Source organism: Xenopus laevis, chromosome 7L (genome assembly GCF_017654675.1).
Source record: "Xenopus laevis strain J_2021 chromosome 7L, Xenopus_laevis_v10.1, whole genome shotgun sequence".
Classification (NCBI taxonomy): domain Eukaryota; kingdom Metazoa; phylum Chordata; class Amphibia; order Anura; family Pipidae; genus Xenopus; species Xenopus laevis.
The window spans coordinates 111,617,153-111,632,935 of NC_054383.1; the positions used below are offsets into that span (position 1 = coordinate 111,617,153).

A 15,783-nucleotide genomic window follows, 5' to 3' on the forward strand; every position below is an offset into this window, starting at 1 on the left:
TGTGCCAAGCTCCACTCACCTCAGTTGCCTGATCAAGAATGAACCAGTCTGAGCTTCTGTTAGACACTTTGATTCTGTCCATTATGACATCATAAGTACATCCCATAATACGCCCAAGTATGGACGGACTGCTGTTAGACAGTTTGTGTCTATTATGACATCATCAGGACATCACATAATGATATCTATATGTGTTTTCTTGCCAGGATGTGTGTGCTTTCATTGTGTATTCATTCACAGTACAGGGAATGATATTGTTATATAGTGAAGTCGGGTTAAAAAAAAAAGTTCAACCCCAGTGCACACATATTTATACAGACCTATTTATACACTCTATAAGTAAAGGAAATGCTGCCATTATAGTATGCATATTAAATTAGCATAGGGAATGCAAAGGCAATTCCACAATTATTTTAGGTTGGACCAAGTACAACATCCCCCTTCAAATCAAATTCTCTGTAATTCCATAGATTCAAACAGATTCACAACACCGCTAGTAGTTATTAAGCCATACAGTACCAATAGTAAGGGGAAGGTTTATCAAAGGTCGAGGTGAATTTTCGAATGAAAAACAGAATTCCAAAGTGTTTTCAGTTCAAAATTCGACCCTTGATAAATATGCCCCTTAATATATTAATTTTGATAATGTTTTTATCTGAATGTGCCAAGCTCCACTCACCTCAGTTGTCTGATCAAGAATGAACCAGTCTGAGCTTCTGTTAGACACTTTGATTCTGTCCATTATGACATCATAATGACATCCCATAATACGCCAAAATATGGATGTGCTGCTGTTAGACAGTTTGTGTCTATTATGACATCATCAGGACATCCCATAATGATATCTATTTCAAACATTGGCAGATTCACAGCATTGTGGCATAACATTTGCAACCCACGGTGGGAAATTAAATAATAGTGGGTTGTGTTGATTCTACATAAATTTGTTTGAAAATGTGGTGTGTTTTCCTGCCAGGATGTATGTGCTTTCATTGTGCATTCATTCACAGTACAGGGAATGATATTGTTACATAGTGAAGTTTGGTTAAAAAAAAGTTCAACGCCAGTGCACACATATTTATACAGACCTATTTATACACTCTATAAGTAAAGGAAATGCTGCCATTATAGTATGCATATTAAATTAGCATAGGGAATGCAAAGGGAATTCCACAATTATTTTAGGCTGACCAAGTACAACATCCCCCTTCAAATCAAATTCCTTGTCATTGTAAACATTTTAATATATTTCTACATTTTTAAATAAGTTATATAGAAGAACTAAACCCACTAAAAATGAATTGACATGTGGTCGGAGAAATAAAGGTCTTCTTTGTGATTGCTTTCTATTTGTGCACTATAACTATATTGGTGAGCACCCGGCCTTTACTGATTTGAATGGTGTGTGCAGATACACGGAAGTATATATATATAGTAGTATCAAAAAGTAACCGCACTCACAGGTCTTTAGTGAAAAATAATAATAATAAGTTATATATATATATAATAATATATAAGTACATATATGTTAAACTTATAGAACCAGTAGTGATCTAGGCCTTCAAAGTTGTCACAGGAGTTTCCCATGTTGGATAATTCTAGGAGTGTCTGTGACACGCACATGCTCCGTGGCAGCTATTGAGAAGCCAAACTTGGGGGTCATTGCAAATAATCAAGCAGAAAATGAGTTTTGTCATACAAGCTGATGTTACAAGGTTGATTATTAAATTGTGATGCTGATTGTGCTGGTTTGTGAGCTGCCACATACTAATTTACCAATTAGCCTTATATTGTGACATTTATATTATATATATATTTAGTATATTGAGCTTTGGCCCCTGAGCTCAGTAACTGACAGAAGCACATAGCATGTGCAAATAAGAAGATGGGGTGCTACAGATTCCTGTTAAGGGCGCCCAGAGTTAGAAATCCCCACCTCCCTCATGATCGTGTGCATGCCCATCCATCATACCTACATCTGGAGCACAGAGATGCTCAGAGGTTTAGATAATGGGCAAAATCTGCCACCTGCCCAATCACCAGTGCTCCAGATGTAAGAAATCTTCAGACGTGGCTGGGCAGCAAACCTGGGCCTGGCTACAGGGGAATCTTTCATCTAACCCGCTTTTGGGCCGCGGCCCGGCGGTTGGGGACCCATGTTTTTATATTATCTGTTATATATCAGGTATATCAGGGAGGCTGATTTTGAAATTAAAGCTTTTTTTGAATTCAATACTATGATTGAACTTGATTGCATTGTTTTCTCTTTTTTCTCCACTGCTAACATATTTCTGAAAAAAACTTGAATAGGAAAAACTAAAGAGGTTTAATCTCACTTTTCCGTTCATTCTTACAAATTTGGCATTTAAAAAAAATAATGAAATAATGGGTGTTGTAAATACACCCCACATTGACTTCTATAGAAGCTTGTCAGGTTTTAGTTGGCAAATTGTATGAATTCTAATAATAAATTCATGATATTGAATTCAAATGTTAATAATGTTGACCCCTATATGGATCTTTTTCAGTACTACAGGCGATATTGCTCATGCTCTAAAATGCATCAAAGAACACAGTAGCGATCATTTACGACGACAAGCGCAGTACTTTTGCCATGAATTTCCCCTCAATCCATTGTGCATGAAATCCTAATTATTAAAGGCACACGCGTCAATATGAGCACTTTTGAAGTTTTTGTTTTGTGTGCTCAGCGCCGCTCAGTCATTCCGAAATCCTGTTCCGTATTGAGCGCCCAGGGCCAGTCCTGCCATGAGGGAAAGTGAGAACCTTGCCTCAGGCAGCAGTGAGCCATACCAGGCGGTAGCCCCAGGGTTCCCTCAGTGTCCTGTGTCAATAGGGTCAGCTCATTAGCGACTAAACAAACTTGTTTTGTCAAGTCAACCTCGCACCAAACCCTGAAATGTCATCAAGGGGTAAAAATAATTAATTTTTATAATGGAAATAATTAAGCTATGCTGTAGTTCATCAAGCAGGCAGCACTAGGTCCACCCGAGAGCCTATATAAGACAGTGCCTTGCTGGGGCACTTCTGCTTTTGGCCTGTAACATCTAGAAGCAGCATCAGACAAAAGTGGTCAGACCCTTGTGGGAGGTTAGTAACGGAAGGGCTAGCTAGTGGACAGTAATGGCAAGTAAGTTCACTTTAGGAATGAAAGTTAGAGAGGGCTAGTGTGCACGGACAGCCTGTTGTCCGAACAAGGATTAATAGTTTGGGCTAGAGCCCTGAGGTGACTGTACACCGGAGTTAGGGATTTGAGCGTTGAGGTGTAGATTAGCGGAGATACTAAGGAAGAAGCTTGGGCATTGTATTTGAGGTCACAGCAGAGAATCAGGGGCAAGAGCTCCTTAGCAGGAGGCCTCAGGAAGCAGCTAACGACTCTCTTGCCAGTGCTCCTACAGGACAAGGGCCCTGTAGGCAGGGGCGATCCTTGCCATTTTGCCGTCTGAGGCGGCCTTCCTTTGCTGCCCCCACCCCTCCCCATGCACCCACCTTTTCATTGCCGGAGAGGAGTCAGTGCACATCACTAGTGCAGAGCACTCTCTGCACTAGAAGAGACGAATTTCCGGGTTGAAAACTGGAAATTCGGCTGTTACCAGGAGCGGCATTTTTGCAGGCCCTGCTAATCCAGGGGGAGCTGTCGTCTGAGGGGAGTGTCTCAACTCGCCTTATTGGTGGAGCGGCCCTGACTAAACCTGACTGTTTTGCCAAACTGACTGTCCCGTCTCAGCCTGTCAGTTATGTTTCTAATACTGCACAAATATGGCAGCCCGCCTTATACAGGAACATGGGCACCAGACAGGTAATGTAAAAGCATTCTGCAAATACTTTATGGCAAAGTTATAAGTAGATTTCAAAGACAATATCATGATAGATTGAAAAAAAAAAAAAATGTAAACATTAAGGATGTTTAATCCTATTAATTTTGAACCTATGACAAACTCCATCATTGAGTGCATTGCAGGACCAGATTGGGCACAATGAAGAAGTCACCATGAAGAACATGGAGTACCTGCACCAGCTAGAAAACGCACGGACTAAATGATAACTTGTCCGACACATGCTCCGAAGTTGCCATAACCCTTTCCCCAATCTACCTAGTAGGTGACAGCAGATCATTTAACTATAGTTTCTATGACCCTATGGTTAATCAGTAAATTATGCCGTTTGCAAATTGCAAATAAAACCATTAAAAGGATCCAGAAAAGAACATATTATTGCATTATATACCCTTAATTCCTTGAGTAATAAATCACCTGTGTTATCCAGATATTTCATATTTAGAGATCACAGCCTGGGCCCAATCAAAAGGCCTATATCAAGCTATATACACATCTTTCCTATAAAACATGATATAATGAAGCATATTTACTTTTACATATTGTTTATGAGAGGTTATTAATATAGGAGAGTGGGTGGTCTTTTATTTACACCAGCGAAGTCATTGTTGGAAAACTTTATTCAACGAACCGCCTGTTCCCATGTAGAATTGTATGAGTTAACGTTTAAAGAGCCGTTAAGCAGGATCTGGGACAATAATTAGGAGAGCTCAATCCCATTCTATGAGCCTCAAGGTAAGCAGCCCTGCTTTAGTCAATTAGAACTGGGATCAAGGATCCCTCTTTCGTTTTTGCCCATCTGATCAAAAACACTTACCAACTATCCGTACAAATCACAGCATAAATAATTACTGCTTTATACAAGCCCTAAAATAATTACCATGTATAGCTCTGCATATATGATACACAGTGTTAATGAATCCAGATAACTGGACTGGGAATTAAATTGTGCATGTAATCTTAAATTTACATAGATTGTAAATTAGTTATGTTCTTTAATTCCAGATAGTTACTACTTTTTAATCTCTCCAGTAAAGAGGGGAGATATGCCTAGAAGTTTGTGTTTAATATGTAACGAGCTCCAGTAGAAGATGTACTAGCTTATCACATATCGGGCAGGTGTAGAACAATTATGGGCATTTATAGGTTTTTTATTCCCCCTCAAATAATTGCGACAGAGCAACAATACCCATCTATCCAAATTAATTATGAATATCTGCTTTGCCAGCTGCAGTTAAGGCATGAGCCTGCTCTAAATGAAATGTGTATTTCTTCTAAAGGACAATGAAGATTCTGAAGAGGCAATCGCATCAGTATGAAACCATTTTATTGCACAGAACATTTATGTAGTCTTGGCAGCCCGGGAGCGCTTCTTCTTCACCACAACTGGTTTCTGGCTCTTCAGGATGGCGCTAGCACGACGAAGAGCAGCCTATAAACACAAAATCCGCGTGAAAAAAACAAACAACGTTTTTTTTCCCTGAGGAAGATCACTATGATGTGATCGAAAGGTTTGAATTTCTTTCGTTATTCTATTACAATCAGTTACTCTAACATAAACATATCAACACAGTCCAGCTGCAACGCCGAGCATACCATTAGAAAATTTAAAAACACAACTTGGCCAACATTAGAAAAAAAAAAAATAATTTATAAGGTGAAGCTAAAAAGACTTCATGAACAAAATCAATTAAAAAAATCTAATCAATTCAGTGTGCACTGCAGTTATACTTGTAGGGAACAAGACATCCACTTACCATGCGGAGATCCTTCCTGTAGTTGTTCTTGCGGATAATGTGACGCACGCTGCTCAGAGTGGAGCGTGAGTTCTTGTTTATGGTGATTTTTTCATAAGATGTTGCAGGTTTGCGCTGACCTAAAAGTGAACGCTTAGTTAGGAACCAATATTATAATTTCTAGCATAATGTTATAAAAGCGGAGTGAGTTGAATAAAAACCAAGCTCAGTTGCTATTGAGATTAAAAACTAGATTGTCAGCAAAGTCCTATTTTTTAAGTAAAAAGTGACTTGTTATTCAGAATGCTCGGGACCTGGGGCTTTCCGGACAACAATCTTCCACTAAAAATCATGTAAACATTAAATAAGCCTATAGGCTGGTTTTGCTTCCAATAAGGATTATTGATATTTTAGTTTGGCTCAAGAACAAGCTACTTTAAGGGCAGAGACACGCGCAGATTCAGGGAGATTAGTCGCTCAACGACTAATCTCTCCGAACTGCCTCCCACCGGCTAGAATGTAAATCGACGGCAGGATGGCAATCAGTGCGTTTCATTTCTGAGGTTGCCCGAAGTGAAAACGAATCGATCCAAGTGCCATCCAGCTGGCAATTTAGATTCTAGCCGATGGGAGGCAGTTTAGGGCGATAAGTTGCCCCGAAGAAAAGACGATTTATCGCCAGCTGACTAAGTCTTCCCGAATCTGAGCGTGTTTGAATTTAAAATTTTCACTAAATCACAAAAGTTATTTTGCACGCTATTGCCTTGCACAATGAGCCACTTTGGGTTCAGAAGCTCTGTAATAAGTCTGATGAGAGCCTTCCCTCTAAGGGTCAGGGCACATGCTCAGATTCAGGGACATTAGTTGCCCAGCGACAAATCTCTTCTTCGGGGCAACTAATCTTTCCGAACTGCCTCCCGTCGGCTACAATGAAAATCGCCAGCGGAATGGCAATCCGAGTGCCTCGTTATCCAAGGTCGTCTGAAGTTTGTTGCTGGGCAACTAATCTCCCCAAATCCGAGCGTTTGCCCTGACCCTAACACAGCTAGCAAGTCGCATCTTTAGTTTTCCTTTCAATAAGGGGGTTGCAAACATGCAGTCAGGTTATAATAAAAAAACACTTGAGATTCTCCTTGCAGCAAGGGCAGCATTACAAACTCCCAACTTAGAAATCCATTTACCTGCACGTTTTTTCATCACAACAATGACTCCCTTTCCATCAGCTGCAGGCTCAACACCGACTGTTTTCTTGTGGATCAGACCATTGTAGCGAAAGGAGTTTCTTGCCTTTAGATTGTTTGGCTCCTAATCAGTGAACAAGGAAAAGCATGGATTCAATCACTTGCAAACATAATGGTCATATTTTTCACATAGGAAGTGGCTCAGGGTGTAGTGCATAAGAATACAACACACAGGAAAACATTACCGTATCAATCATTTAGCCACAAATCCAAGAATATCTAAGGCAGCAAATATGTTTTAACCCCAAATCTCATCTGGATTTACCTTCAAAGTGGGATTTGAGGTTAGAGCACAGCAAACAGTCACAGTTCACCACTCCCCAATTGCTACAGCTCCAGAACCAGTTTAGTTACCACTGTCACAGAGAGAAACTGGGCCAGGGACAGATGTGAAATATGAACAATCTCTGTAAAGCAGTTTATACAGGTATAGAATCCATTCATAATGCTTGGGAACTGGGGATTTCTGCATAAGGGATCATCCACAAAGTGGATCACTAGGACTTGAACCTATTACTACAAGTGGATTAGTAAAAAAAAATGGATTGGTAAAATTAGTTATTTCGCCGGAAAAAAACTCGAATGTCAGGAAGGCTGCAATCTGCAAAAAAATTGATCCCTGGACCTCTCCTACTGACTTATACAGCAATTCAGCAGCAGCAATTTAGTTGGCAAATAGTCTAATTTCAGTTCTTAAAGGGCCGCAGTATGATAAATCTCAAAATTTAATTTTTTTTAAAAAAAAACTTGAATCTAAATTGAAAAACTACCTAGTCAAATTTGTCAGTTGTGGCCACTGCGACAAATTCAGTTACATTGAGTAGGAGAAATAACAGCCTGCCAGAATGAAGTTCCATCCTAAAGTGCTGGCTCTTTCTTAAAGCAAACCAAAACCAATCATTTTGGGGGCCAAAACACAGATCTCACAGGTCGATCAAACTCTATAATAAAGACTGTAAACTTGCTGCCAGCATAAAAAGCACATCTACAGTAAAGGGGTGGCTAACCTTTAAGTTAACTTTTAGTATGTTATAGAAAGTCTTTTTCCAGCTTTCAAATGCCCCAAATTAAAAAAAAAACTGCAAATTGTCTCAGAATATCACTCTCTACATCATACTAAGAGTTAATTTAAAGGTGAATAACCCATTTAAGGAGTGCCTGAAAGGTATGATGGCAGCACGGTGACAATTTTTTCCCAAGGCCGGTCATTTTTTTGGCACGGACCAAAGGGAGAAAAAAAAAAACAAACTTACTTTGAACCACTGTATTTCCTTTTGAGGCAATGCATATGAGTTCAGATTAATGTTCTTACCGTACTAAAGACCTGATGGTTTCTTTTTACAATAAAGCTGGAGCAGTTACGAACAATCATCCATTGCAAGTGAGCAGACATTTTCAGGCACCTGGAACATAAGATACATTCATGAGCAAAAGAAATGTGCAGAAGTGAAAACATAGGAACAAAACCTCCAACACAGATGCACCACATTTAATTGTACCAGTAACACAAAAGGGTAGGTAACGTGTAGCATGTTACAAAACATCTTATCCTTAGCAATTTTTTCATTGGTCTTTATTTTTTAGTTTCCTCTCCCCCCACTTATTTGCAGTCCTCTTCAACCTCTTACCCGGCAGCCACAAAATCTATTGTTCTGTGAGGCTACAATTTTATCGTTAACTTTTAGTGCATCTCTCTCTTTTCATTCCCTCTCGAAATTCATCTTCCAGTGTCTTTTTCAAACCACTGGCTTGTTGCTAGTCTAAACTAGACCCTAGCAACAAGATGGCTGCTGAACACGGAAGATGTTCCCACATTGCAATGTGACAGTTCTATGGCCATCCCAATGACAGTTTGTATTCTTCACACAAGACTGACAGCAACGCAGAAGTTCTGCAGACAGACATTGCAGTAGCACATGAGAAACTTGGACTTAACAGTGGGAAGATGCGTGTGTATAACCTATCCTAAAAAGTTATGTGCCAGGGAAGAATGTGTAGGCATCTTATGCTCATTCATATTCTGTCTTGATTTTTTATGTATTTTTAATTTACACATTACACTGCAAATAATTCACTCTACAATATAAAATATTTCTTTCCTGAACCAGCAAGTTTATTTTTTAGTTATAATATTGGTGTGTAGGCAGTCATCTCGGGTCATTTTGCCTGGTCATGTGATTTTAGAAAGAGCCAGCACTTTAGGATGGAACTACTTTCTGGCAGGCTGCGGTTTCTCCTACTCAATGTAATGGAATGTGTCTCAGTGGGACCTGGATTTTACTTTTGAGTGTTGTTCTTAGATCTACCAGGCAGCTGTAATCTTGTGTTAGGGAGCCGTTATCTGGTTACCTGCCTTTGTTAGGCTGCTGGAGGGGGAAAGGAAGGGGGTGATAATCACTCCAACTTGGCAGTACAACAGTAAAGAATGACTGAACTTTATCATAGCACAAATTACATGACTGGGGGCAGCTGGGAAACTGACAATTTGTCTAGCCCCATGTCAGATTTCAAAATAAAATATGTTTGCTCTTTCGAGAAATGGATTTGAGTGCAGAATTCTGATGGAGAAGCACTATTAACTGGTGCATTTTGGAAAAAAAAAAAAACATTTTTCCCATGACAGTATCCCTTTAAAGTGTATATTTTATCACATCATGAACAGCAATTTAATTCCAGGCACCTTTCCAATATGCTTTAGCCACATGGTTATGAAGGTGTGTGTGTTACCAAGAGCGTTGCTAGTTCTGACTCCTGACACAATGTAGTAAAAGCCAGCTAGGAGAGCAGAGAACAGATAAAGGCTACGGCTTCGGACAACAGCAATTGTATATAAACAAATGAACACTGGACTATTAAAGATGTGCAGGAATATTGCTTGGAAGTACAGTAGCTGATGAGGGCCATTATAATCTGCTCGTACGAGTGTCAGAAAGAACACACGAACGTTTCATATATAAAGCCGTGATCTGATTGGAGGAGGCTAAACCCTCCGAGCCTTAGCGCTGTAGCAACACTATACATACACCAGGCCCACCATTGAGAGCAATCCCTAGCTACGCTTAGTAGGCCGCCAGCAACAGGAGCGCGACCCGAACTTAATATGGGAGGCCGACCCAAGCCTGAAACGCCTCACTGAAGCACAGGGTAATGTGTAGGTGCCTATTAGCGATCAGACCGGCTGTGTCACACGCGGGAAACGGAGCTGCAGCGCTAAACAATCCCAGGAATGAAGCCACGGACACAGCACGTTACCTCTCTCCGCGCTGCTAGAGGAAGGAAAGGAAGTGGGAGGGGCGGAGCCGAGCCTTATTTCCTGCCGTCTCCGCGCTAGGCTTAGGCGGAAGTGATGTCATGAAACTGAGGGCTTTGAGGTAGATGGTGGAAACGCCATATTTAGTGCTGGAATATGTGCTGAAGTGTGGTAAGTATCCTGTACACTACAGTACTACTAAAAATCTTTTAGCGGTGTTCTCGAGTAATTTGCAATGGGTCATTTTTTTATGTGACTTTTTGTTCTACACTTCGCCAGCATGGACACTTCCGAACTGCTGCCTGGTTGCTGAGGAACGTGGACCCTAGCAACCAGGCAACAGTTTGGAATTAGAATAGAGGATGAGTAGGAAAAGGTTGCAATTACCATAACATGTTAATCTTACTGAAAGTCAGCGACTCCAGCTACATAGCATGTTTTAAAAGTCTAAAAAAAGCAGAATAGAAAGGCAAATAATTGAAAAGAATTTAAAGGGGCTTTTCACCTTTCAGATAACTTATGATGTAGAGAGGGATATTCTGAGACACTTTGCAATTGGTTTTAATTTTTTATTATTTGTGGTTTTTGAGTTATTTAGCTTTTTATTCAGCAGCTCTCCAGTTTGCAATTTTAGCCCTCTGGTTGCTAGGGTCCAAATTATCCTAGCAACCATGCATTGATTTGAATAAGAGACTGGAATATGAATAGGAGAGGCCTGAATAGACAAATCAGTAATAAAAAGTAACAATAACAATACATGTGTAGCCTTACAGAGCATTTAGAAGGGGTCAGCGACCCTCATTTGAAAGCTGCAAAGAGTCAGAAGAAAAAGGCAAATCACTATAAAACTAACATAAAAGTTACGTTATAGGTGAACCACCCCTTAAAGAAAATGGAAAATTTGCTTAGAATGAGCCAATCCACAAAATGCTCAAATTTACTGTAATTTAAAGGCGAACTTTCCCGTTCAGAAGACTTTTATCACCAGTGCACACTAACAGAGGGTTGTGGATGGGAGCTAAGAATTATGTACCCAGTGCTATTTCCTTTAAATACTCTTAAAGGAGTTGTTCCCATTTAAATGAACTTTTAGAATGACATAGAGAGTGATATTCTGAGATAATTTGCAACTGGTTTTCATTTTTTATCATTTGTTGTTGTTTTTTTTAGTTTCTTTTTTAGTTATTTAGCTCTCCAGTTTTGCAGTTTCCGATATCTGGTCGCAAGGGTCCAAATGGCCCTAGTAACCACACTTTGATTTGAATAAGAGACTGGAATATGAATAGGAGAGGATAAAAAAGATGAGTAATAAAAAGTATCTGCAAGGCTACAATACATTTGTATCCTTGAAACAAAAATATGGTGTAGTATTTTGGGTTCTTTCTGGAGCACCCTGTGCTAGAAAAAAAAAGTCGCTAGTGTGAGTTCCCCTTTAGAAGAGACTTTCCTTTTTGTTCCAATTGTGTATATAATTAGATCAGGTTTTTCAGAAACCTTCACCAAGTTTGGCTAAAATGCCTACTTACAAGATTGTAGTAGAATTAACACATGTAGTAGTGGTCTCCAGTGTTCTCCCCTTCTTCCCAGGCCTCTGTTAGACTCCAACATAGGGATACAGAAATCTCATAGTATAAGGGCATTAGCACATGGGCAGATTCGGAGAGATTTAGTCGCCTTGCGACTAATCGCCTCTTCTGCGGGGAGACTGCCTTCCGCCTGCTATAATGAGAAAACGCCAGCGCCAATGCATTCAGATTCCGAAGTTGCCTCATGAGGAAACTTCGGAAATCGAATCGACGCGAGTGCATTGGCGCTGGCGTTTTCTCATTATAGCAGGCAGAAGGCAGTTGCCACGCAGAAGAGGCGATTAGTCGCCAGGCGACTAAATCCCCCCGAATCTGCCCGTGTGCTAAAGCCCTAATACTGTTTTATTTCCATAAGTTTTAGTCACATACAAGTCACATACACCTTTGCAGGTGTCACCAGTTGGTTCCCAAAGGAGAAGATATTTTTGTTTCTGTTGTTCACTTTCTTAGTTTGCTTTAGGCGCTGATCCAAAAAAAATTTATGTGACATTTTTACACAGCTGAGACACTAAAAAGGAACGGCAGGAGAGAGCTATTCTGAAGGACTAACAATTGCTAAACTTTAATGTCTTACTGTTTTATTGTTACATTTGTAGCCTGACAGAGTATTTGAATTTAGCTGGAGGTCAGCTGAGAAGTCAAAAACTTTAAAAAAGAAAAAATGAAGGCCAGTTGAAACGTTGCTTAGAATAAGCTAAAAGTTAACTTCTTCCCTGAAGCGCTCCTGTCTTTATTTGAATACATATCATCCTGGCCCAGTAAACCCCCCCCCCAGCCAACAGGAATGGAAACTTTTTGTTGCCATGGTGACACGCTACTCTTGTCAGCACACAGGATTCTAGTGAGCAGAATGCACACTAGGATCATACTGAGGAGAGAGCACTGAGGGGCTGCAGGCAGGATTATAGTGATTGTGCACTGTGTGGTTTTCAGGCTTCAGCGCATGTATAATGTTTTGTAACTATGGCACGTGCCTATGGTAGCCAATTTTTGCCACATGTGCATTACTGGCAGAAGGCAGAGAGACATCCTTTAGTAAGATGGCGGCGCTGTCCTAGTAATTGGCTTGAGAGATTGCAATACTGATATTTTTCTAACAAAACTTTTTTGAAGGAAAAAAACAGAGCGATCATGGTGTACAGTGTGAGGACTATTGAAGGGGACTGTTTGTAAGCCTTGCCTTTCCTTCTCCTTTAAAGGTGAACCACCCCTTTTATCTTCTTCAGATAAAGTGGATTGCAGACACGTGAGTATGGGTTAGTGCCAACCCAAAATCTTTAGACAGTTTTCTTGTCCTTTCCCAAGCCTACTTTTTAATCACAGGAACCCAAATATTAGGCACCAGGGCTGCCATCAGAATCCCTCTTTTGCGTCCTGGGCCCATTACAGATATAACATTTTGGACCCTTCTAATGTACCAAACCATACAAAGTAATATACAGCTGTACCCACCATTGGCTGCATGCTAGGCCTCGATGGTAAAGACCCTTTCTATTAGGGATGCACCGAATCCAGGATTCGGTTCGGGATTCGGCCAGGATTTTTTTAGCAGGATTCAGATTTGGCCGAATCCTACTTCCCAGCCAAAACTAATCTGAATCCTAATTTGCATATGTAAATTAGGGGCGGGCAGGGCAATCACATGACTTTTTGCAACAAAACAAGGAAGCAAAAAATGTTTTACCCTTCCCACCCCTAATTTGCATATGCAAATTGGTTCGGTATTCAGCCGAATCTTTCTCGAAGGATTCTGCCGAATCTAAAATAGTGAATTCGGTGCATCCCTACTTTCTAAACTCCCCTCAAGTAATTTTTCTTTCTGAATAACAGCTCTTTCTTGAACAACTTTTTACCAGAATCCTGAACATCTCTCTCTGCCACAATCTATTAAACGGAGTTCACCAATGATGTTCATCCTGCTATGGACCAAGTACACTATCCCATTCTCATACTCCCTTTTTTATCTCTTTATTCTATCTTGTGTTGATAACATCTTTTGGTTACTTCAACATTCAGATGACAGTACATTGATTAAAGAGGTGGTTCACCTTTAGGTTAACTATTAGTTCGTTATAGAATGGCCAATTGTAAGCAACTTTTCAATTGGTCTTCATTTTTTCTTTTATGTAGTTTTTGAATTATTTGCCTTTTTCTTCTGAGTCTTTCTAGCTTTCAAATGGGGGTCACTGACCCCATCTATAAAAAAAAAGCAAATGCTATGTAAGGCTACAAATATATTGTTATTGCTACATTGTATTAATCATCTTTCTGTTCACGTCCTCTCCTATTCATATTCCAGTATTTTATCCATATCAGTGGTTGCTAGCCTAATTTGGACCATAGCAACCAAATTCCTGAAATTGCAAACTGGAGAGCTGCTGAATAATACGCTAAATAACTCAAAAATCAAAAATAATAAAAAATTAAAACCGATTGCAAATTTCTCAGTATATCACTCTCTGGGGGAAATTTACTAAAGGGCGAAGTGGCTAACATTGGCGAAAATTCGCCAGCTTGACGTCATTTCGCCATTCGCCAAAGAGATAGACTCTGGAGGAACTTCCCACTCTAACGCCAGGCGAATTTTCGGTCTGACGAAAGAGCGTTACTATGCAAATTCACTAAGTTTTTGAGTTTACTGACCCTTACCTCTATCACCAGACTTGCCTTCGCCACCTCAGACCAGGCTAAGTGCAATAGAGTAGATAGGAGTTCCTCAAAAAAAAAGTTGAAAATTTTTCTAAGTCCCAAAATACGCTGGCGTTTTTTCCTATTTAAAGGGCGATAGACTGAAAAAAATCATAATTTTTTTTTTGCGGTACCCTCCTTCCCCTCTACATTTGCTAACATATGGCACATAAGCTATAATGGGGGCACATGTGTAGGGCAATATAACAACTCTATATAACTTTAAGGTTCCCTGGACTTGTGTAGTGTAATGTATTTGCTGCAGCATATACGGCCATTGTACTTCAACTGCACACCGTATGCTAATTAGCCAACACTAGCGTAACTTCGAACTGCTGAGCATAATTTCGCTGGCGTAATTTCGGTACCCTGTGCGCAACTTCGGATCTTCGTGAATTAGCGTTGTCCAGGCGAATATACGCCTGGCAAAGTGTTGCGATGTGCGCGAACCCAACGCTGGCGAATTATCGCGGGTTAGTGAATTTGCCCCTCTATATCATACTTACAGTTAACTCAAAGGTGAACACCCCTCCATCACATCATCCAGGTTAGCAGTTCACAACAGTATTTTAAACTAAAGTTGTTTAAGCCAAGTTTGTCTTCTCTCTCTTCTGTATTGCAAGTAACAAGCCCCCATACACAAGTTTTGTAAAGTAAACTGAATTTATCGATCACCCTCTCAACCAACATATGTGATTTATTTATAGAACATGCTGTTGCCTTGAAGAATATATCCCTTCTTTGCTACTGTTTAAAAACTTAATTGGCTCTTAGTTCTTATAATTTGCTACATACCTGTCTCTTGGATCGTTACATCCACTAAAATATATCCACTGTCCAATTTATTGTATCATAGTTATAATTTATAGACTCCTTTTACTCCTGAATGCCTCTTCTTCATGGTTTATAAATTCATTGAAACAGAAACCTCCCACCAGCTCTGTCAGGAATGTGCAGTATTTTATTCTGTATAATTGTATTTATTGAACCCCTGTTGCGTGTTTATCCTCTACCCCTCTGTACAGAGCTCTGCATACGTTTTTGAAGCTGTAAAAATAAATAGATACCTACAATTTATGTTGATATTTCTTAGTTCATCTTGTTCTATGTTATAAAAAAATACTGATGCATTGTAAAAAGACAAATGAAAAACAAGCCATTTGTAGAGCTATAAACCTTTTACTTTGTTTGATGTCCTCTGGTTTTTGAAGGGGCCAGAACTGGAATCGGTAACCCGCAGGTACCAGACCCGCTGCAGGACTCTAGAAAAGGGCACAGTCTAGAGACCAACGATTGTGAAAATCATTTTTAAAGTACATTATACAGGCAAGTTCATTAAAAAAAAAAAAAGGTGATGTGCATATATGTTGTGCATATTCTTGCATTTTGTAAAACAAAAAGAATATGTATTCCCATGCCTGGAAA

General features: G+C 39.8%; 1 protein-coding gene across 1 annotated transcript; it reads right to left on the reverse strand.

The window, feature by feature from the left end:
- Positions 1-5,169: 5,169 nt before the first annotated feature.
- On the reverse strand, positions 5,170-10,107 carry rpl28.L (ribosomal protein L28 L homeolog). The gene is given in 5 exon segments (NM_001086269.2): positions 5,170-5,289; positions 5,615-5,733; positions 6,775-6,898; positions 8,147-8,237; positions 10,087-10,107. Coding segments are annotated over 4 exon segments (414 nt in total). The 5' UTR covers positions 8,228-8,237; positions 10,087-10,107; the 3' UTR covers positions 5,170-5,199.
- Positions 10,108-15,783: the final 5,676 nt, after the last annotated feature.